At 37.7% G+C, this 24,956-nt stretch overlaps 1 protein-coding gene and 1 long non-coding RNA gene across 2 annotated transcripts; one reads left to right on the top strand and one right to left on the bottom strand.

Moving 5' to 3' along the window:
- Nucleotides 1–7,104: 7,104 nt before the first annotated feature.
- LOC122053399 lies at nucleotides 7,105–8,274 on the top strand. The gene is made up of 2 exons (XR_006132203.1): nucleotides 7,105–7,320; nucleotides 8,072–8,274. It is a non-coding gene; the product is annotated as an uncharacterized LOC122053399 (long non-coding RNA).
- Nucleotides 8,275–16,785: 8,511 nt separating this feature from the next.
- On the bottom strand, nucleotides 16,786–21,256 carry LOC122053397 (FT-interacting protein 3-like). The gene is made up of 2 exons (XM_042615433.1): nucleotides 21,019–21,256; nucleotides 16,786–19,994 (listed from the first exon to the last, which is right to left on the bottom strand). The coding sequence occupies exon 2, from the start codon at nucleotides 19,990–19,992 to the stop codon at nucleotides 16,987–16,989; it is 3,006 nt and encodes a 1,001-aa protein (XP_042471367.1). The 5' UTR covers nucleotides 19,993–19,994; nucleotides 21,019–21,256; the 3' UTR covers nucleotides 16,786–16,986.
- Between the last annotated feature and the right edge of the window lie 3,700 nt (nucleotides 21,257–24,956).

Below are 24,956 nucleotides of genomic sequence, written 5' to 3'. Positions count from 1 at the left end.
ATTAGACATTAGGAGATAGCTCACTAGAATGGCCTGTAAGCAGTGTCACAGCCATATAGGCATTTTGACAGATACCTGCTGCGCAACTCAGCGCCTACTGTTTTTTTGCTTATGACACGCTCAACTTTTCTGTACTAGCCTCTATTTTGGTGAGGCCAGCAGCAAAATGCAGTTCGAACTCATTTATTATAGTAGAAAATAAAGGAATATATGGATAGTTAATCTCGATCTGCCCTTAGGATTTGGGCATTAATTAAACCAGCCTTTTTCTAATGAATAACTACTATTTGTCTTTGACTTGCTGGCACAAGAAAAAGACAAATTGATCATGTGATGGCAGACACCGACCTTGTTCCAAATTATATTCAATTACTCTATTTAATTACAAAAATTATAAATAAATTAGTTCACTGTGTAACTCGGAAACTATGAAAAAGTCATAGTTCAAGTTGGCATTTACAAGTGAACAAACTCATTTCCAAATCTGCAAGTTACAATTATTTATTTATTTATTATTTATGCCAATCAATTTAAATCTCTATCAATAAAATGACAGCAAATAATAATTCCTTAATTTTTATGAGAATTTGACTTCGCTTAATTTTATAAATTTATCATCAACTCAGTTATGTTCTAAAAACTTTTTTTTCCTATTAAAAAAAGATAAATTCGTTATCTTAGTGATCCTTAATATTGATCTCACGGATATGAAGGGAGGTAAATACAGATACATAAATCATAGACACATGATGATCATCAATTTTTTAGAATCAATCTTGATTATTACGCCAGAAGTATTATGTACTCATCTATGCTACGCTCGGAGGATCTTTTTTTCTCTTATTAAAAAAAAATATAGATTCACTACATTAACGATCCCCTAGTGTCGATCACACGGATATGGAAGAAGGTATATGTAGGTACACAGATGTCAGACGCATGATGAAGTAAACCTCATGCTTACCTGTCCATTACGCCATATTTTTTTTCTCCTATTAAAAAAAAATAGATCTGCTATCTTAACGACCCCCTTAATGTCGATCCTATGAATATAGAGGGAGATTCATACAGATACACAGACCACATTAAAGAAATGATATTATTTTCATAAATTTGATAGTGAAATATTTAGACATTTTGTGAGAGAAATTATGGGTTATGGGCCGGCTTGGGTTATTTAATTTTGTTAGCCACATTTAGATCAAGTTACTCTCTCCTAGGGGAGCAGGACCATCTAACGTAGTGGGGAGTGATTTTCCCCTTGATACAGGACCTGTCCTTGCGTTGTTGTTGCTATGGAGCTTAATGAAAGAGCATCCTTCTAAAGATATTCAATTTGGAAGGTTAAATGTTGAAATTATTTTGGAAGTTTCATTCCAAGATACCTCAAGTTCGAATGAAAACCTAAGCAACTGACTGTATAGATATGCAAATTGAAAATAAAACAATTACGCAAAATTACCAGACATATATGCACATGAGCTCTATGTGCAAGTGACAAACAAGAGGCAAAGTTCCACAATTTTTTTTTATAGTAAAATGGATATTAAACAGAATCTTGGAATCCAATTAGATTACAGTAGAATCTCAATAATTTCAAAGCGATTTCGGTTGTCCGAAAGTGATATAAGTTAGTCCCAAGGAGACTTCATGCCAAATATCAACAAAAAAAAAAAAAATTAACCATTTCTTGTATATCAAATATGATGTTCGAGCCTTGGGGCAATAATTCGGTTAATTAGGCCTTTTAAGCGGTAAACCAGACATCTAAGCATCAAATTTCAATTGCGGTGCACTGTAAGGATTTTCCTCTAATGGGATGACAACACTAAGAACGTTGGCCGTTTATGTACTTCCATATTTATTCTAGTGGGCGGTGGAAGTGGAGTCAGGCTCGTCACCTCTAAGATTAGTCATTTGAAAAACTAATTATCTGGATTAACAAAAAAATGATGTTCAACACATAATAAGATTCGAATGGATGTATTAATAAGCTAAAAAAATTGACTAACAGATGATGAAATTGCCTGTGGAACAGGTCGAGTACATTGAGAACCAACTGAAAAGAGAAGAACAAGAATATTAATAAGTTGATAAGGGGAAGAAAAATACAAGGGAGAAAATTTTTATATAAAAAAGGTATCACACAGTTGCAAAATTTGACAGATGGAGAAACAATGTAAATAAAAGTGATCTAATTAGTAGTAATGTAGGATTGCCATGTGGTTGATCGTGTAGCGTAGTTGATCGCAAATAGCTTCAACAAACATAACTTCATGATGTTTACCAAATTATAAAGATCTCGAAAGTCAATCCAATTTTATTATGCTCTTTATACATCAAATTCCTTTAGTTCCTCCGGAATGAATTTAACTCTAAGCCAAACTCAATTTGGTAGCTAATGGTTATTAATTAGATTATTCCAACAACTATATTAAAGTAAGATTATTACAAATATCAAAATGCACCTTTAAAATTTTTTGGAATACTAAAATTTTATAGATAATTTCAAATAGCAAAGAACGCAAATGGTCTTATATTATAGGCAAAATGCTTAAAGTCCAACTCCACAAGCTGACTTACCTTATTGATGGTTCACTTGGTATTCCACGACATCTTTTTGAATTGTCTTTTGACCATTCTCTTCTCATCACATTCCAAACAATAGCACCTAACAGAGACTGGCATACTCTTTGGCATTAAGATGGGCTCAGTTGCAAACTTTTTATCCACAATCACAAATAAAATTCTGAAATAAGACAAACTGTTGAACACTAACATGTGTAGCAAATTTGAGTTGTATAATTTATAACTAAGACTAGGGATGAGCATTCGATTAATTCGGTCCATAAATTAACTGAATTAATCGAAAACCGATTTAATGTTGGCTAACTGAATCAAATCAAAGTTTTACTAAAATCGAATTAACCAAATTGATTATTTGAATTAACACTGAATTAACCGAATTTATTTAAAAAATAAAAAAAAAAATTATACAAAATTAATATCAAATTAATCGAATGCTAATCCATATGTTGGAATGATAATGGATCATTGAATTACCCAATGAAAAAGTAACCTTGGCATAAAAGAGAAGTCATTCTAAGAAATTGAACTCTGATCTATGTTGATCACCTTCTTCCCTTTGGAAAATGTTAACGAACATAAAATTTCCATGGGGTAGGTCAACAGAACTTGTCTCGCATTCACACAATTAAAATTTCATTCGGCAGATATAAATGGGAGAAGCAGGAAAGTTTCTTTGCTCGCATCACCAGTTTTACTCTTTCAAGTGGAGGTAACCTAAATGTAGCGTGACAAGAGCAATTGAGCCACTATGCATCAAAGACCATTTTACGTTGTAAAAGAAGATGCCCTTGGGCGGCAATCCAGAAACGGAAACTATATAGGTATGAAAATGTGTATCAATGTTTACCATGCAAAAAATTAAGCCAAAAGTGCTTTCGCAAAATCTCTGTGTGCCCTTTAAAAATCCGTAACCGGTTAGAAAGATCAAATAAAGGAACAGGTCCAGGGGCAAATTCCCTCGATCGGCCAATCCGATTGGTTCACATTTTGAGCCAGGAGTTTAGTCCTCAATCGGAACGAGACATGCCAGCCGTGTCAATGCCGGTCATTGCGCCGAGCACGAACCCTAGGCGGAGGCGGAGGGGAACAAGGAGGAAATCCTAGGGAAAGAGGAGAAGTAGGAAAGGAGGAGGAGGGTCACGCACCTTGTGGAAGTCGCCACAATCTCTACAATGAAGTTGATTGCTGTAACTCTAACAAGCCTTGTTCTTGCTTAGCTTAGATGACGCACAAAGTTGGTGGGGAAAACATGATCACGGCGGAGGAGTGAGCGCGAGAGTCAGTTGATCTGCACTGCAAATTGCGAATTAGAAGATAGAATTATTTGTTTAGACCCTTAATTTGGATGAACTCTACTTATTTAAATATGTAGTCTATCTAAATTAAGGGTCATCATTCAATGGACCATCTCTTAGTTCATAATTTATGGATCAGAGAATCTCTACTGATTTAATTGAGGATGGATCCTCTGGTCCACAATTGAGAACTGATCTAATTGCGAACCAAAGGATGGTCCACTTTATTAGATCCTTGATTTGGATGGACTCCACCTATTTAAAAGTGGAGTCTATCCAAATTAAGGGTGCTCATGCAATGAACTATCCCCTGACCCACAATTTACGGACTAGAAGATCCCTACTGATCTAATTGAGGACGGATCCTCTAGTCTGCAAATGGTTCACTATTTAAAGGTGGAGTCTATCAAAATCAAATGTCTTCATGTAATGGACCATTCCCTGGTCCACAATTTACGAACCAGAGGATCTCTACTAATCGAATTGAGGATGGATCCTCTAGTCCGCAAATTGTGGACCAGAGGATCGGATCTTCTGGTCCGCAAAATTGTGGACCAAGGGATGATCCATTTTTTTAGACCCTTGATTTGGATGGACTCCACATATTTAAAGGTGGAGTCTATCCAATTCAAGGGTCTCCATGCAATGAACCATCCTCTAGTCCACAATTTGCGGATCAGAGGATCTCTACTGATTTGGATCATCTGGTCCGCAAATTGTGTAACAGAGGATGGTCCATATTTTTAAACCTTTGATTTGGATGACCCCCGCCTATTTAAAGGTGGAGTCTATCTATATCAAGGGGCCTCATGCAATGGACCATTCCCTAGTCCACAATTTGCGGACCAGAGGATCCCTACTGATCTAATTGAGCATGGATCCTCTGGTGCGTAAATGGTCCACTTTTTTAAACCCTTGATTTGGATGGACTCCATTTATTTAAAGGTGCAGTCTATCCAAATCAAGGGTCCTCATGCAATAGACCATCCCCTGGTCCACAATTTACGGACCAGAGGATCTCTACTGATCTAATTGAGGACGGATCCTTTCGTCCGCAAATTGCAGACCAGAGGATGATCCACTTTTTTAGACCCTTGATTTGGATGGACCCCACCTATTTAAAGATGGAGTCTATCCAAATAAAAAAAAATGTGGAACCGCCACATCAGCGGCCCCCCTAGAGCCGGTCCCACGAATATGGAGGGAGGTAAATGCAGGTACACAGGTGGAAAGTGCATAGCGGAGACGTTAACCCCAGGCAGTGACACCCCGGGGATCGACCCCTGGACCTTTCAGCCACAGAACCATGCACTCCCCATCTGTGCTACGCCCTGGGGACTGGAGTCTATCCAAATCAAGGGTCCTCATACAATGGACCATCCCCTGGTCCACAATTTGCGAACCAGAAGATCCCTACTGATCTAATTGAGGACGGATCCTCTAGTCCACAAATTGCGGACCAGAGGATGGTTCATTTTTTTTAGACCCTTGATTTTGGATGGATCCCACCTATTTAAAGGTGGAGTCTTTCCAAATCAAGGGTCCTCATGCAATGGACCATTATTTGGTCCACAATTTACGGACTAGAGGATCTCTACTAATCGAATTGAGGATGGATCCTCTGGTCCGCAATTATCCGCAAATTGCGGACTAGAGGATGGTTCATTTTTGTAAACCCTTGATTTGCATGGACACCGTCTATTTAAAGGTGGAGTCTATCCAAATCAAGGGTCATCATGCAATGGACCATCCCCTGATCCACAATTTGCGGACCAGAGGATCCATACTGATATAATTGAGGACGGATCCTCTAATCCGCAAATTGTGGACCAGAGGATGGACCACTTTTTTAGACCCTTGATTTGGATGGACCCTACCTATTTAAAGGTGGAGTTTATCCAAATCAAGGGTCCTCATGCAATGGATCATTCTCTAGTCCACAATTTGCGGACCAGAGGATCCCTACTGATCTAATTGAGGACGGATCCTCTTGTCCTCAAATTGCGGACTAGAGGATAGTCCATTTTTTTTAGACCCTTGATTTGGATGGACCCCACCTATTTAAAGGTGGAGTCTATCCAAATCAAGGGGTTTCACGCAATGAACCATCCCCTGGTCCATAATTTGTGGACCAAAGGATCTCTACTGATCTAATTGAGGACGGATCGTTTAGTCCGTAAATTGTGGACCAGAAGATGGTCCACTTTTTTAGACCCTTGATTTGGATGGACCTCACCTATTTAAAGGTGGAGTCTATCCAAATCAAGGGTCCTTATGCAATGGACCATCCCCTGGTCCACAGTTTACGGACCAGAGGATCCCTATTGATCTAATTGAGGACGGATCCTCTGGTCCGTAAATTATGGATCAGAGGATGGTCCACTTTTTTAGACCCTTGATTTGGATGGACCCCACCTATTTGAAGGTGGAGTCTATCCAAATCAAGGGTCCTCATGCAATAGACCATATTCTAATCCACAATTTGCAAACGATAGGATCTCTACTGATCTAATTGAGGACGGATCCTCTAGTCCACTTTTTTATACCTTTGATTTGGATGGATCCCACCTATTTAAAGATGGAGTTTATCCAAATCAAGGGTTCTCATGCAATAGACTATCCCCTGGTCCATAATTTGTGGACCAGAGGATCTCTACTGATCTAATTGAGGACGGATCTTCTGGTCCGTAAATTACGAGTCAGAGGATAGTCCACATTTTTAGACTCTTAATTTGGATGAACCCCACCTATTTAAAGTTGGAGTTTATCCAAATCAAGGGTCCTCATGCAATGGGCCATCTCCTAATCCATAATTTGCAGGCGAGAGGATCTCTACTGATCTAATTGAGGACGGATCCTCTAGTCCGCAATTTGCGGACCATAGGATGATCCATTTTTTTAGACTTTTGATTTTGATGGATTTCATCTATTTAAAGATGGAGTCTATCCAAATCAAGAGTTCTCATATAATGGATCATCCCTGATCAGAGGATTCCTACTAATCTAATTGAAGATGAATTCTCTAGTCCGTAAATTACGGATCAGAAGATGATTCGTTTTTTTAAGACTCTTTATTTAGATAGATCTGACTTATTTAAAAATAAAATCTATCGAAATTAAGGATCCTTATTCAATCAATAATATCTGATTCATAATTTATGGACTAAGGATCACTATTGAGGACGGATCCCTACTGCTCAAAAGTTCTTCTACTGCCACAATTCTAAAATGCAGTGACAATTCCACAACCGGCTCGGTTCGGCCGCGGTGCCACCTCTCACTCCGCCTCCGCCTCCGCCTCCGCCTCCTCGGTTGCGGAACCTGTCTTCTGCGCCACGGAGGAAGATTTCGCCGACCGCTTGGCCTTCATCTACAAAATCCGTCCCCACCCGGAGCCGTTCAGCATCTGCCATATCTACAAAATTGATCAGAAGAGGTGCGAAAAAGAGGGAAAGTATTGAAAAGATTGATTGAACACTACATGTCTGTCTTGGGAATTCATTTCCTTTCCTCTCTTTTTAAGTAGACAGAACAAGGAAACCTCTCCTCTCTCCTTTCCACCCTTCCCTTCCTCAACACTATTCCTTTTGCCCCCTCTTCCTCCTCTCAATTAGACACAACATAAGTGAATCCACCAGATAATGAATAAAAACTGTTGATCCTCTATTTTCCATTCACTACTCTTTTGAGTCTATTTTCCACCAAAGTGGAGAATCTAATGGCCTGATTACTTCGAGAAAGATTGGGAGGAAGGTGAATAAGGAGTTGGATCGAAGCCATTCCTTTATTTACTTAGAATGGGAAGGAGGTGGAGAAGGAGGAGGGGAACCTGAGTTATTTTTGGATCATTCCATTGCTTACACTTTCCACTCTGATTGTTTCAGGTAATTTAACAATAGGATGTATAGATCCCTTTGAACATATTCGTGCCATCACATTTCAATTTTCTTCTATTTTGTCATCTGCTTAATTACTCCTAAATCTTCCTTAAAAATAGTATTTTTTTAAAAAAAAATAAATCCATCTTAGAATCACATTAATTACTTGTGTTATTTCCATCCATGTAACATGCAACTCATATCACTCTTTTAGGATTTCTCATAATCCTACTGAGATATCAGTTGAAGGACATTAACAAACTATTTTATTCACTTTTTAATCAGTTTCTCTGCTATGCTGTTTTGCAGGTTAAGAAAACTGGTATTCAACCACTACATGGAACCTTCACAGTGTCAACTTGTTAGCACATATTCTCTTCTGCATGTTGTTGAATTTTTTTTCCCCATTTCAATTGATATACATTATATTGATGTTGCAATTTTCCTTATCACAAACAAATTATGAAGTGAAGTCATAAGTAATGCATTTTAAAGAATATCTTTAATGTTAATGCTTTAATTTGTAAATAACTCGAATATTCCTATGGGTTTAGAGTTATGTAGAGCTCAATGGCTGGAGAATGCCCATGTGGGATGCACACCTTAATGTCGTTGTTGCTGATTTATTTTGTAAAACCTTGTTAATTGTTCTTTCTAATCCATTTTTTGTAGGAGCAGTAGCCTTTAAAATCATTGTTTCTCAGATGACTGAGGAAGCAACATAAACCTAAGAGTTGAATTTTACCTATTCAGAATCAATGTTTAAGTAGGGCAATATTAAATGACAGATGTTTCAAAACAACTCATATATCTTGCTTAGAAAATTGGGCATTTTGACTTTAATTTGTCTTTGACAGAACTAAGGAAGTACCTAGCTGGGTCATCCATTTATTTCCCAAAAGTCTGGGTCAATTGGTTTGTTTTTGGCAATTCCAAACCAACAGTTGGTTCGATTTGGTAAAGGTTTTGGTTTCATTTTTTTTTTCCAATCAGAGTGTTAGTTTGGGTAAGGTTTTATCAAGGTTTAATATTTAAGTTGGGCTGAAGTTTTGATCTCCAATTAGAATATGATTTCGATATTATGCCATACTGATTCAAATTATAACAATATATATTTATGTAGAATTTCTAACCGCCTAAAATTGATCTAAGATAATGAAAGGATAGTCCGGCGCACGAAGTTGACCTTTTGGTCATATGACAACAACTTTACCATTGCACCAAGGCTCCCCTTCTTTCTTTGCAAAGTATGTAAATGGTAAAAAACAGAAACAACACAACCAAAATTAGCTTAAACCCTGTAACATAGTCAACTAAAAAATAAGATAAAATGTTTAGAAGAATGAAGGGAGATATGCCAGAAGATTGACAATCTTTCTTGGTGGTGTGCCCAAAGGATGTCCACATATCTCCATAATGGTATAATATGATTCATTTTGAGCCTAGGCCCTCGTCATTTTGCTCTTGGGCTCTCCCTAAAAGACCTCATGCCAATGGAGATATTCTATCATTTTAACCCTATGATCTTTACCAAATCTTTCCAATGTGGGATTTTGATTGAACCCCAACAATCCTCCCCTCAAATGAAGGACCACAATTACTCTCATGGTCTGGGCCTCCCCGCGAGCATTCGGTCACCTTGACCTATTTCGGGCCTCCCTACAAGCATCTGGTCACTCTGACCTACTCGTCTTCTCCGAGCATCTGGTCACCTGACCTGCTCTGGGCCTCCTCGCAAGCATCCGCACCCGGTCACCTTTGATCTACTCCGGACCTCCCCGCAAGTATCCAGTCACCTTCACCTGCTCCAGGCCTCTCCGCAAGCATCCAGTCATCCTAACCTGCTCCGGGCCCACCCTTAACTTCGTTCAAGGCCACCCCACATGGCATCTGGTCCGGACCATGGCTCTGATATCATTTGTTGTGCAAAAAGATGTTCACATATCTCCACAATGGCATGATATTGTCCACTTTGGGCCTAGACCCTTATGACTTTGCTCTTATGCTCTCCCCAAAAGGCCTCATACCAATGGAGATATCTAAATTATTTTCGATCCAACAATTGGTACGAGAGTTCGGACTGCCAGAAGGACTAACCGCCAACTGTGCACAAGAGTCATGGTCCAATCAAACCATGTGGGTGGAATATTGATCTCGAACAAAGAAGTGGGGGCTCTCGTGTCCGGATCAAGAGAACCAGACACTAGCAGGAAGTCCTAGTTGCGGCTAGGCAAGGAAGTCCTAATAAGTCGGATGGACCGAGGGGCAGGAAGTTCTAGTTGCGGCTAGGCAAGGAAGTCCTAGTAGGTCGGGTGGACCGAGGGGCAGTAAGTTCTAGTTGCGGCTAAGCAAGGAAGTCCTAATAGGTCAGGTGGACTGAGGGGCAGGAAGTCCTAGTGGGTCAAGGATCGGACGTTAGGGAGCCTGTGCTCCTTTGTTTGAGGGGGGATTGTTGGAGTTGCAAGGTTGCAAACATAGTCCCACATTGAAAACACATGGGAAAGATCGTGGGTTTATAAGAAAAAGATATCTCCATTGGTATGAAGCCTTTTGGGGAGAGCCCAAGAACAAAGTCATAAGGACCTAGATCTAAAATGGACAATATCATACTATTATGAAGATACGTGGACATCCTTTTGCACAACACCTGAATAAAGACTTTAAAGTCAGAGTCATACGAACATGCCATGTGTCAATTTCATAAATTAACTGCTAAAACAGTTTATTATGATCTAAACCTCAAATCTTAGGCTATTGTCACAAATAATCTACAACCACATGTAACATTATGATTTCGTATATGACATTTTGATTGTAAAATCGAGCCATGTGAGCATGTCACCTGTCAATCGTTTTGTGGGCTACAGATTCTTCACCAAAAACACTTTACTTATTACAAATGTCAAATCTTATGCTATTTTAGCAATTAAACTACAATCCAGTGGTTCTTATTGTCAACTAGAGGTTCGTGGCCATGCCATGTATACTGATTAATATTTTTTGAACAATCAATACAAATTTTTTACCACTTTATACTTTTCCCAGTTTGTTCACTTCAAACTGTTTACGGTCATGTCATATGTAACTATCACTCCTTTCTAATATTTCTTTTGCCTTCTGTTAAAAAACTGGCATCTACTATAGCATATCGTTGTATTCCAACCCTTTTGGATGTGTGATTGCATGTTCACGTGCAAATCAAGCTGCTGTCATATGCAGGAATATTGCCTCTATCTTGCTACATTTAGCATCTGTTTCACTGAAGTATCTCAATTTATTTGCTTTAATATTTTATCAGACATTATGGCTATAGGCGTGATTGTGATGCATATGACCCTGTTTCCTTGATAGGGATGCAATTAGAGGGGAAGAGGCAAAGAAAGGAAGGGAAGGGTAGCAATAGGTGGAGTGGAGGGGATGGATTGAAGCTGTCTATTTGTTAGGTAGGAGAAAGTTGAATAAAATAAAAATGACAATACTATCCTTTCTCACTATTCATTGGCATTGCGGGGTTATTTTAGGCTTTTTCATATTTTCTCAGCTATCCATTTCTTTTTTGCTTCCACTCCATTTAGTGGTAGTAAACAAGGCCTAATTGTAGTTTCAAGTCTTTAACTGGTAAGCTTCTTCCAGGTTTCCTTTTTGCTTATTGATAATCTGTCATCTTAGCAAAGCAGAGAAGTATTGAGCTAGAAGATATCATGTGAACATGTTTTAGAGTTTCATTAGCTTACACCCTCAATTTGGGCCTGCTCCTCCTTTTATTTATTTATTTATTTATATAATGGCCTTCAGTACTAATAGCATTAATAAGACAGTGAGACATGTCGATTTCAACATGGTACTCTTCTCTTTGTAATTTCTTTAGCATGAGAAAGAATTCGGTCATTGAATTGCGTTGTTCTACTTTTTCTTGTATCATATTCATAAGTAATACAGCCCTGGTACTTGGGCAAAACTTAGGAACTTAGTAATTCTAGTTTTCTACCGATTTGTCAAGCTATAGTTTGTTGCTTAGTAAAGGGAAAATCTCAGTGTGTGATGACTTGTTCCAACCGTGTGATTGAGATTTTTAAAAAAAATGAAAGAATAGATAACTGGTCCTAGCTTGAGACAATAATTATTGGTAAAGAAGGTTTTTCTTTTTATCTATTCCATCTATCTCATGCTTGCAGCAGTTGCATGCTTGGCACCCGTTCTTAGCTCAACTGGTGATACTTCCCAGCATGCTCGAATGATGCAAGCAAGACAGTGCATGATCACGAGACTGGACTTGGCACTGGTAAACAGGTCTCGATCTGACTGTGCTGTTATGTGAAGCTAGATAACTGTTCAGTCTCCGTGGCTGTAAGAAAGGGATGGGATTAATGGCACACTGGGAAGTCCTTTCCGTAGTGGTGCATGTTGAAACTGGGTGGGGTGGCAGGTCCACTTGCACTGGGCCATGGGAACACGGTGACATCAGATTGATGTGGGCTGGTGGGGCTTCAATCCTGTGGAATGTTGAACCTTACTTGTTGGTGCCCTTCGCTCCTAACATTTCACATGCCCCTGTCTGCTGAAAAGATCGAGACTCCCAAGTACATGTAATTTCCATATGATATGCGAGATGTTTTGTTTCCGTTGCATGGGAATTATGTGGGTCCAAAAGTTTATTTTTTAACCTTCATGTTTTATTCTTTTACCACCACTTTAAAGTTCCATTATATTTATCGTTTTAAAGTCTACTTTTAGATGTTCATAGAACGTGAACTTCGAGTTTTCCTTAACTTTCAGATTAAATAATATTCCCTATCCCATCTTTGAATTATATTCCCATGTTCGGGATGTCATGTATTCATCATATACATAGATACGGATATATAAATAGCAAAAAAGATGGTCTCGAGAGTCGAGATGGCTTAGTCAAGGGTTTGTTTGTAGTGCGGGCGTCATTAATGCTGCCCACGTTCTTCCTTTTAATGTCGCCACTCGATGGTAACCGGTGTCGGGCATTGACAGTGTGGGTTGCATAAACATTACCATCTCTTTATCTGCCACTCGTACTCACCATGACCTACATTGTTTCTTCGTTTCAGTGACTTTTGACAGTAACTTTTCGTAAGCTAATCGACAAAAGTGTTTTTTTTTTTCTGAGTTAGGAATTCTCTCATCGGTCTACTCGTCCATGATTGTAACATTCACCTTCGTATTATTTATAAGGTAGACTTGGATGTAACTAGTAGACTCTAGCAAACTAGCAGATTGAATGATTTGTTGATCATTCAGCACCACATGCATCTTCAAAGGAGAAGAGGATACCGACCACTAGCTTAACGATGGACCAGTTGAATTTAAGATTCAAGGCATTGGCTGTTACCCATTTAAAACAAGCTTTGTAGAAATCTCATGGCTTGTGTTGGTGCATAAGCTGGAAAGAATCCAACTGTGAGAAAGTGACAGCGTCTGTTACTTAGGTTTTGAAAGTTTGGTCGGCTCGTGATCGAGACAACTAGCTAGCTAGGCCTGTTACCATCTTACACTTGCAATTAAAATTCTCCTCCTCGATAGTAATTAAGTAAATCGTTGTACTTTTGCTAACTTTTATAGCGAGGGGCAAGAGTAGCAAGTGCGGTTAATAGAGTGAGGACCAACCCCTTCCAATGGTATAGCTAGACAAATGGTGTTGGTATCTAAAGCAACAGTCACTAGCGAGGACCATGCAAAAAGAAAAAGGGGAACAAGCAAAAGCTAGCGAGCGAGTTGGACATTCTTAGATTGTGAAAAAATTGTCCGATGGCTCTACTTGGTTTACAAGACTCGTGGTAGAATATTGGTGTAAACGGGAGAGGGAAGAAAAGGCAAACAAACAGAGAAGAAAAATGGGAAGAGAAGGAGGAGGAGAGTGAAGTTACAAGATCACCATCCTTTGTTTGCATCAACCCCATCCAATTGTCACTTGCTGGTGTTATCGTCCTTCGACTCACATCGGCCCCGCATTTGTGTCATTGTCCTTTACTCGCAACGCCGTCCACCGTTGGTCTGTATCCTCCACTTGCTGCCTTGCGTTATAGTGGCGACTGACACTCGCATGCCTTTAAATGCTTGTCACTGACCTAAGCCCTTGGCGCCACATCTCAATTGGTTGGTATCTACTGTCTGTAACTATAATATTGGCCTCCTCCATTCACCGGGCATTGAGTGCCATCTACTACCAATGCAATATTCATCCCACCCCACCCACTTGGAGCTCGCAAAGTCGATTGGTTTTATAAAAAATCAATCCTCTTGTGGAAATTTTGCACTATTATGATTGTTCATCATCGTGAAGTCATATTGTATTTAATATAACCTAAAGGCAATCCCGTATCTCGCCTTGCATCAAGCATCAAATTGCCATAGGAGATTTCATGATATTTAAAATTTTGACTATATATGTTAGAAATGGTACAAGGTTAATATGTTCACCGAGATAGCTAGGAAGAGGGAGCAATTGGGCCATAGTTCACAGTTTCTGGCCCCTCACCACCTTAACGCGAAGCTATGCAACACCAACACCAACAGTAGCACCAACACTCACTGCTGGTCCACTATTTTTTATGCCCCTCCCCCATCCATCTCTCTCTCTCTCTCTCTCTCTCTTCTCTCTCTCTCTCTCTCATTAATTTGAACCGACCTTCTTCACGAGCATAAAAGAAAGCACGAGAATGAATGAGAGACGAAGAAACTCGGGAACCGGCGTGGGCAGCTGAAGGAGAATTCCAAAGGGATCGCATTGATCTCTCTCCCCTCTCCTCTTCTTGTTCTTCCCTTCTTTAATTTTAGATTTTATTAGTGTGGTTAATTAATTTGAGAGATCATGCGATTCCTTTGGAATTTCCCATCTGTTGCTGATTAATTCTTCATCGCAAATATATATATACATCCATGTATATATATGTTTCAGGTTACTTCTTCAAACACTCTTTTAAGTGGATTAAATTGGAGTATGCTGACGATTATGTGTTTAGAATACATCCATATCTTCTTCTTCTTCTTCTTCTTAAGAAAAAGAATTGATTAACATGTGATTATTAATTTGGGTCTCTATTAATAATTTGACTTAGAAAGGGCATGTATTTCGAGGCTACTTCTTGTACTTTCCCCCCTAATTTCTAGTTTGTCATTACATTTTTCTTCTACTCGATCGTTCCTTTTTAGTTTAATTTCTACTTTATGTACATGTCGTCATAATTATTTTAGATATCATTTTGATTACACGGGAATGCTAATTAACGATGTCTTCTATTTTTTTGTTCGGCCAGTGAGATGTAATTATTAATTGATATATCTTTTAATTATTTTGCAATAGAAAGGAATATTTTTCAGTCTTTCTCATATATTATTTGATTTTTGCAGAGAGCAATGTTGATAATAATTTTTAGTTACACATTACGCGTGAAGTGTAACAGACTAGATAGAGGACGAATGATTTCAATTTTTTTATCTTTCACATAAAAATAAGTTATTTAAAATCTGTCTCTCTTTGTTTTTTTTTTTTTTTTTTTTTTTTTAGTTTTCTATAGTTCACAAGCCCAAAATCTTGTTATGAGAAACAATTGGGATAGTTTGTGCGGATCTTTAATTTGTAATTAATAATTTTTTACATCTCTAAACTTATTTCAGCAATTTGTCATCAACGTTTTAGATATGGGAATTAGTATGCAAATGTCCCCGTAGTTTTGAATTTTTTCACATCCCTACTTGAAATGCAATGATTGGGGGGTGTTTGTTTTAAAATGGCGCAAGGATCCTCAGTTTTTTTTTTTTTAATCAGGGATGATCCGTAATATAATTACGGTCGGATCGTGATTATGATTTAACTACAATTACTTGCGATCTCTCTCTAGATTTACCTTTCCATCCAAATTATAGTTTGGAAGGGGGTGAACGGCCGCTCGAAAGCAACGATGGGTGGGTGATCCGATTGTCAAACATTGAGCAAGGGGTTGCCTTCGGCCGTCCACTCCGATCCAAACTATAATCTAGATGGGAAGTTAAACTCAGAGAGGAATTGCAAGTAATTACGACTGAATTATGATTATGATATGATCGTAATTACTTTTTAAATCATCCCCTGGTCTATAAAAAATGGACCAGAGGATCGAGTCTCTTTTAAATGAGAGTAGATCTCCTGGTCTAAAAAAAATAGACCAGTGGATTGACCACTCTTAATTACGGTCGAATTGCAATTACGATCCAGCCGCAATTGGTTGTGTCCATCTCTAGGTTCACCGTCCCTATCATGTTATAATTTGGGTCTGAGCGGATAGTCGGGGCTGCCCGGAGGTCGCCCCCTACTCAGCGCCCGATAAGCTGGACACTTGCCCACTTCCGACGATCTCCGAGCGGCCTCCGATCATCCACTCCGATCCAAATTATAACCTAATGAGGAATCACAACTAATTATGATCAGATCATGATCACAATTTAACCGTAATTAGTTATGATCTTTTTCTAAATTCATTATTTCCACTATATTATAATTTGGATATGAGTAGACAATCGGAGGTCGTTCACTCCTTTTAAATGCCTTAATATTTTGAACTTATTGCGGTAATACATTTAGTGCCATAATAATTACGAGAATTTACTATCATGCAAATTAATGCCACAATAAATATGAGAATAATATGTAACTAACTTATAAAAAAATATATAGTTGTTAGTCGTTTGTTAAGCTATACGATGTACCATTACAAGCGTTCAACATTATCTTCATATCGAATCATTCGGTAAATACAACATATTATATAATTTTTTATTGTTTCTTTGTCATGTTCACTAATCAATATAATCCCTAAATTATAATAGGCCATATTACTAGTTATTTCACAATACAAATTTTCATTAACTTATTTAAAAATTTCAAATTAAATCAAATCAAAAGATTAAATCGATCTAAAAAAACCGTTCGATTTTAATTAAAGATTTTCAAATTAAAATATTTCAGTTGGATTTCTGTATTTTCTACCAGAATCCTTTTTCGTTTGAACTAGAATAAATTTTAGAAAAAGAGGTGATATACTCAAGATTTGAACCATATGTTTCAAAGCTACATGAGGAGCAAACGCCTCAGAATATTTATTAACTGCTACATCATAGTAGACATTTATATAATCAAATCTAACATATAAAAGATATAACTCCTACAAACTGTGTGTCTGTATTTTACTACAAAAAAAAAAAAACATGCATCTTCTAATTTAAAGCAAACTGTCTGTCTTTGCCGGCAGGCGACGGAAGAAATTTAGTGGCGCAGAAGGCATACGGTTTCGGAATCTTGGGTGCCTCATGATATAGAAGCCAACCAGAGCAATCAAGACTTGCAACGGAGTGGTGTAAAGCACAATTGCAGACACCATGCAGAACACTAAAAAGATCGCAGTGGCCCGTGGATCCCTCCAGCTAAGCAACGCCTGCAGCCTCTCCCCTTGAGTCGCCAAATCTCCGACCACACTCTGTATCCTTCCGGCCACACTCCTCAGCCGATCATACCTCATCCGCACAATCTCATCACTTCGGCTGGTAGGGAACGTATCAAATTCTTCGTCGAGCTCATCAGGATGCACGGCCTCCGCGTGCGAAAGCTTTATGTTCATGTGAGGAGGATAACGCGGGCGGAATCGGTAGTTCCAAAGTCCTATCAGGAACATGTACAGAAACACAGTAGGAAGAAACAGCTCCGGGAAGCACACCAGCATGATAAACAGAATGTGCACTAGTACGGTGGTGATCGGGTTCTTCCACACGCAAACATTCGCAAACCATCTGCTCGCCGCAATCACGCCTGAGAAAACCGACATGAGCCTGAAAAAATTCGCTTTGCTTCGGCGCATACTCCACATGTGTGAGTCAACATCGGACATGTACTCCACGACTTCCTTTCTAAGGGATGGCTCCATTCTGCTAAGACGTGCTGCAACTATCTGAACTGCTTGGTGCCGGAGCATATCTTGCTGGATCATGTTTAAAGGCTGTATGTAATGCATCTTAGGCAATAGGGGCCGCGAGTATATGTGCATCATATTGACGAAAGATGTAGATGAGAAGCGGATAGCCAGATGGAGTTCACCCATCTTCTTGACGCCTGAGGGGTGTAGAACTAATAGCGGGTACGAATGCGTATACACCCGACCCGTTTCGAGGGTTGAAAGACGTATGCGAACCTTGCCGATCTTTGCATCCTTGTTTCCATTGTCACCCTTCTCGAGCTGCCAATTGTCAAAGACACCGACTGTTAACACTGTAGCTGGATCATAAACCTCCCACGTGTATTGTTCGTTGTATTTGGGGGAAAGACTGTCGACGACTGTACGTGTACGGACCCATTTGCGCCCGTATTTGGCCACGCAGTAGGTATCACATGTGCCATTTTCTCCTCGTGTTTTCATAGGATGGAGGCCTTCTGCATTAAGGATGCCGAGCTCAAGCAATCCGATGGATGGTTTCCATAGCTGCTTTGCTGTTGGTCTGAGGTCGCTACTGTAGTGGGTACTTTCGTCGAGCACATGATACCCGCCTTCCAAGCAGACGCGGAGTTGGATTTTGCTTGAAAACTTGTCCTCCTTCAGCTGGTCAACGTCGACCGCGACGGGCTTCTGGAGACTGTACCACCGAGCATTGATTATATGATCATCAAGTCGCTTTTCGATCGAGCCCAGAGGAAGGGCAAGACGGCCTACCACCTCATCTTTGTTTGGTCCGACGCGATCTTCTACTGAAATAATGAGTTGATCTTCAAACGGCTCCGCGGCAACAAACATGAGGTCTTCATTCCAAAGGGGATTGAACGTGCGCGACTGAACTGGTCTTGTCTTCAGAATCTGATTGCCTAGTTGTACGTTGGCATAAACATCCGGGAAGCGGGTTTTGTCAGCTATAAAAATGTCTTGTGCATCAATAACGTTGACTCGAAGATACCACAACTTGGGTGCGTGGTAGACTTTTGATTTTGTGTGAGAGCTAACCGCCGCAGCGTCAATGGGTGCAGCTGCATCTAAGTGCCATGCATCGGCAAATGCTTCATCAGCTTGGGTGCCTATCCAAACTGCAACCATCAGTTCACCCTTCCTTTTGTCCCCTTCCTTGTCCTCAAGCCGGTACCACTCAGGAGCTAGTGGACTATCAGGCGGGACGCGTGTTGGAACATCATTCAAGTCAAAGCAGACAATCCCAACAAAATCATCCTTGATCAGGTCTTTATCTTTCACCACGACCTCAATAACTGATGACTGTACCCGGTCTCTAGAAATTGCAAATACTTCATTCCATTCTGGGTTCTGATTCTTCTCGAAATGCTTGGTTTTCCCCTTGTAGTTACCTACCCTTACTTCAACATAAGGATCAAGGCTTCCTGTCACATCCATCGTCGGTAAATCTCGTGCCTTAACGACACGTACAAAAAGATACTGCATTTGTTCCACGAGATCATATGTACTAGCAGGCTTCTGAGCAGGAATAACTCGACCTCGGACAATCTGACCACCACCAAGAAGAGGACTGGTTTCTTTTAGTGCATAGTCGTCCATTGGTTGCCGAGAAGACAGTGATGGAAACATCCTGACAACTTTGGAGGGCTGAGACTCATGTTTCATGGGATCAGCCACATACCTCACTGGCTCAATGAGTGGAGCAGAGGATTGTTGCAGCTGGACCTCATTTGGAATGCTATGAAATGTATGTTTAGGCTCTTTCTTAAGTAGACTTTTATTTCCTTCTGAAATCTGTTCAGGTTCTTGAGGAACTTGACTTGGAGGAAGATTGTTTGGGCGAGGATCGATAGCGGGAAGTGGGTTGGAAGGTTTGATGGAAGGGTCATCTGTAAGGAATACTTTAAGGGCTAATTCTCCCTTTACACGCGAAAACATTCTGTGTTTTCCCAGAGGATAGTGCATGACTACAGCTTCTGAAAAGGGAACGAAAGAGGTTCCAGCAATCTGGACTTTGCCAAGGAAGGACCTCGAATTTGTGGCTTTGTTCATGCTGTGTACAGAAGCTTCGAGTGTGAGGTCAGGGAGAGAAGAAGGATCTGCAATGTTGAAGTAGAAGAGCTCATTCCAGACAGGATTAAGGTCTTTATCTTTGATGCTAGTACGGAATTTCTGGCGATCAAAATGAAGCTCCACAAAGGGATTAGAGGATCCTTGACCATCCTTAGGCATAAGGTCATGGGCACTTACAACTTCCACACCCAACTTTAAATTGTTCATCTCTGTCAAGCCCCACAGATTCAAAAGACGAAAAATAGAATTAGTAACCTCTTAAAGGTCAAAGATATGACCAAAGATTCTCATAAAAAGCAATAAAACAGAAAAAGGGAAATTTCATGTTCCAACATGTGCCAATATGAACCAATAATAGTGTGTATCTGAAAAACTCTAATGAACACCTAAAGAACATTTAGTTTCAGGAAACAGATTCTTATTATGCTCCTAGAACAACTAGAACAATAACCTCCTAATAGAAGGCAACTAGAACAGAGGCAGCAAAGCTTAAAAAGAGACAAAGGTTTCCTTCCAATGGATCGATTGCAACATCAGTAATAGGAACTTTAGTTGGAATAATAACTTGAGGAATGAAATAGCACTTAATTTCATTTCCTTGAGTACAAGGACACCATGCAAGTGAATCCAACGACAAGAAAACCACCTAACTAGTAAGAAAAATATAACATTATAGTGATAATAATAATACTATGACAGCATAATCACTGATGCCAATGTTTGTGCCACTGAATGAAACATTAAACGCACTAAATAGACGATTAGGTTATGAGCATAAAAAAGGAACAAAATTGTTTTGTGTACGAACCACCAGAAATGTTTCGAAGCCATAGTCAAAAAGCAAATTATAAGGGGAAGGATAACAAAGCAGATCTTACAACTCTCGAACAAAAGGAATAACAATTATACAAACCAAGAATGCACCAGAAGATAACATGTGCTGAAGCTTATGCATTACTTAACAATGGAGAATATTTATCAATATAGAAGCAATAATTAACACCAACTTCCAATGTAGCATACCAAACGGACGAGGAATCCATGATTTACTCGCTCAAATCCCACAACACTTGCCCCATTCAAATCGGCAGATTTCTGACCCTAATCCGCCCCGAAAACCTTTCTTACTCCCGATTTCTCAAACCGAAACCACAATCGACGCAGTCGAAACGCAAAATAAAGTTTTAAAATCCTTTCATGACATAGTAGTTGAACAAGGAAACGGAAGGCAACCTTGCAAGCTGAAGCCTTCGATTCTTCTCCTGGAATCCGCTCTGGCCGCGACGGGGAAGCTGGTCGACAATGAACACCACGAGGTCGCCTCGATTTCCAATTCGGAGATCAAATTTTCGTTTTCGTAGGTTGGAGAAACACGTCGTCGCCTCTGGAGACTTCCCGTCTCGTGTAGAGCTTTTTTTCTCGTTTTCGTCCTTTTCTCTTCTTCCGTCTGCCCCTCGGTTTCAATTTCGAGTCCGTCAAAAAAAAAAAGAAAAAAAAACTCCTTTTAAAAAGCGTGAACGGTTGAATAAATTAATGTTTACATTAACTTACGTAACGCTGCTGTTTTGTTCCGTACAAGTAATTGCTCTTTTTCGTATAAATTATTAATTTCGTTGCAACTAATAAATTTAAACTATATACTTTCACACCGAACAAGCTATTGTACCCTATTTACTATTTTTTTTATCGAAATAAAAATGGAATTTTTTATTTGCCGATGGATGGAGTAAATAAAAAGTACTTATGACGTATGATTTAGAAATTCACTATTTTTTAATTGCACGTCTTATTTAGGATAAAAATCACTATAAATATATCATAAGGATTTGAATCATAGATAATTAGGCAATAATTTAACATCCTTTTACTGTGCCATAATTCCGAGGATGATAGTTAGCGAATCTAGTGACTCCTAGATGGGCCAAAATTAATATTTAAATTAAAAATTTGAACGTAAATTATTTGGGCCTCACTTAGGCCCAACTAGTCGCTCAAGACCACGCCATTAATTGGATAAATTATAGAGATTTCCTTTATTTGTTTTAAAAAAAAACTTCATTCACACAAAATAAAAAATAGTTACAGAAAAAAATAATATTTATGAATAATAAAATAGGCAATAAATGAATATTTTTAATATATATATATGTGATGAAAATAGATAGCTTTAAAAATACTAGCAATTGTGCACGTGTATATATATATATATATATATATATATATATATATATATATATATATATATATAGCTAAGCCCCTTATATCATAATCGAGCAATATAGAAAGAGATCTCAAGGAAGAATAATTGATCTATAAAACATAGTTTTAATTTTTGAGGATTACATTTTTATTTTTTTAAGTAGGCAAAAAATTAAGGGTGCGTTTGGTTTACCCCATTTTCATTTTCATTTTCTGAAAAACATGCATTTTCATTTTTTAGAAAATGACTTTTCCGCGTTTTTTGTTTTCTTAGAAAACACGCTCTCATTTTCTTAAAAATTAACGTGGAAAACGCAAACCAAACGCGTTTTCCATTTTCTCGAAAAATGAAAACAGAAAACAGTACGGAAAACGTAAACCAAATGCCCCCTAATATTTTTATAATTTTATACACATTTAGGAGTATATGTAAAAAATTGACCAAAGCTATACGTGGTTCCATTTGCGGTTGCATGTGTAATATGTAGGGGCGGATCTAAGATTTTAGGTTTGAGGGGACTATATGCTAAGTGACGAAAATAATTATTAAATACATTATATAATAATGGCATATCCACATTTTCAAAAAGCATAATGTATATTTAGTTGAAATGTGAAAAATATAATAATGACCTCTCCATATTTTCAAAATACATAAGGTATATTTAGTTGAAATGTGAAAAATAAAGGAAAATATATATTAAAATTCAGTCCTAAAAAATTCGAACTCAAGAGGTGTGTTAAAATAAAAACAAAATTTACCATTACACCAATTATACATACACTTTCAGCTGGGGTAAAATAATATATATGCTAATATAATTTATTTTTTTTCTATAAATTGGGGGGAGGGGGGGGGGGTCATGACTCTGACATTTCCTAATGCAGATATGTCTTTAGTTGTGTGTAATATAATACATAAATACGTGCGAATAACCGACTATTTTTCATCAACAATTAATTTAATTTTTTATATCAGATATTAAATTGATAAGAACAAATATTATACTTAATCTTAGCCAAAATATAACCCATAAATTAGGTAAGGGTACGTCAGATCCATGAAATAGTACAATGCTAAGGTGACATTCCAAAATTTCAACAGAAAGCTACTCTAATGGACTCTCCTTAAAAAAATTAATTTAATATCATATTAGATCTTAGTAAAAAAGTTGAGAAATTGCTAGTAGATGTAAGACTAAAGCAATATCTAGATTTCTGATTAATTAATTAAAATAACTTTAAATAATATGTCTCAATTGAGTCTTTGACTTAGATTATGATTCAATCGAGTCTCAATTGAATCTTGAACTCTACATCATTGATTGATGCATTTATGAAAATTACTAATAAATTTTATAACTAATTTTTCATGTAAATAAGAAAAAGGATATTAATATAATTTTATTTTTATTCAATAACATTAGTTAGTAAAAGATATAGAATTCTTAATAAAATATTAAGAGATATATAACACATGAATTATTTTAAGGAAATGGGGAGCAGTTTTATTTTAAAAGCAGGACTCGTTTAATGTTGTAAGCAGCCATAGTCATTTATGGAGGGCAAAAGTTGACTGAGTTTAGTCAATATTTTGAAAATCAGGCCCAAAAATATAATCGGTAAAATTGTCGCGGGATTGAGTTGAACGGTTGAACCGATTGATAGCGAAAAATTAAATCGGTAAATTGAATGGTTGAACCATCTATATGGAAACATATAATAAATATAAATTTAATTCTTTATTTAAACGAGTTAAAATAAACTATATTATATGAACTAACCAATGACTTATGAATTAAAAATATATATATTTTTTAGTTAAATATGTTTTATCAGTCATTTAACCATAAATAACCTAATTCATTTATCTTGCCAAATTAGGTGAACTAAATCTATTATTCCTAACTAATTAGCTCAATAAATCTAATTTGATTACAGTCTCACGTAGGATAGAACTAAATAGCTAGAGAGTTAAATAGGTGAAATAGATACAAAAATAATATTTTAAAATTTAGTACTGATGGGAATGAAATTACTTTGTGAGTTAGATTAATCTAATTCAATGATAAAATTAGTAAGTTAGATAACTCTTAATTCAATTAACCCTTAATGAATTAGTAAGTCTAACGCATTGATTTATCAAACCGAATAGTCAAAATAGTCAGTAAAATTGTGTTTTGCTAGTGGAGGGTCAAAACAACCATTCCATCATGTCATCCTCCAACGATTCTATAGTTTTTGCAAGTCTCTTTATTTCTGTTTTTTTCTTGTAATTCTATAACACCATAAAATATAAATATAAACTCAAAAAAATAATAATAATAAACTTCACACGATATAATATAAGAACAACAAAAATTAAAGGATGATTTTTAAAACGTCACTGTGCACCACTAGTAGTTACAAAAATCTCTAAATATTGTTGATTATATGTAGATTCCATATATCACTAAACGATGCAATGGATCAACATAATTATTAAAAAAAATATTCTAGTTAATAACAACTAATTAAAGTCCACTAGTTATTAGAATATATCACTAAAGTGATTTGATCATATGTAGATTCCACTAAACGATGTCATGGGTTAACATAATTACTCATTAGAATATAGAAGCAACAAATTAAAGTAGACAGTGGAAGAGGAGTCGAAATATGTATCTTGCAGTGACTTGTGACTTAACGAGCTCCATGCCTTTTGGCCTACCAAACTTTTTTTTTTTTTTGGTGGTGTTTTTGATGCTTGGCATTTACTTTGGCCAACATGAACATAACGTGATGCATTGAATTTATTGGCTACTTTTCGAAAAAGTTGTCGTGTTTCTCGTAACTTTACTAATCAATCTAATTCGACATCAAAAGCTATTTTAGGTTTTCCTTAATTTTGCATTTGGTTTGATAATGGAATTGGAAAGGAATCCTTTCTTGTTTGGATGGTATACATAAATTAAATAAAAAAAACCGCAAAT

The sequence above is a fragment of the Zingiber officinale genome, chromosome 3A (genome assembly GCF_018446385.1).
Source record: "Zingiber officinale cultivar Zhangliang chromosome 3A, Zo_v1.1, whole genome shotgun sequence".
In the NCBI taxonomy this organism is placed as follows: domain Eukaryota; kingdom Viridiplantae; phylum Streptophyta; class Magnoliopsida; order Zingiberales; family Zingiberaceae; genus Zingiber; species Zingiber officinale.
This window is presented reverse-complemented; position numbering and strand designations above follow the sequence as displayed.

What these genes read in the sequence shown, in the direction of transcription:
- LOC122053397 (XM_042615433.1), bottom strand. Translation starts at nt 19,992, where the DNA reads ATGAACAATTTAAAGTTGGGTGTGGAAGTTGTAAGTGCCCATGACCTT.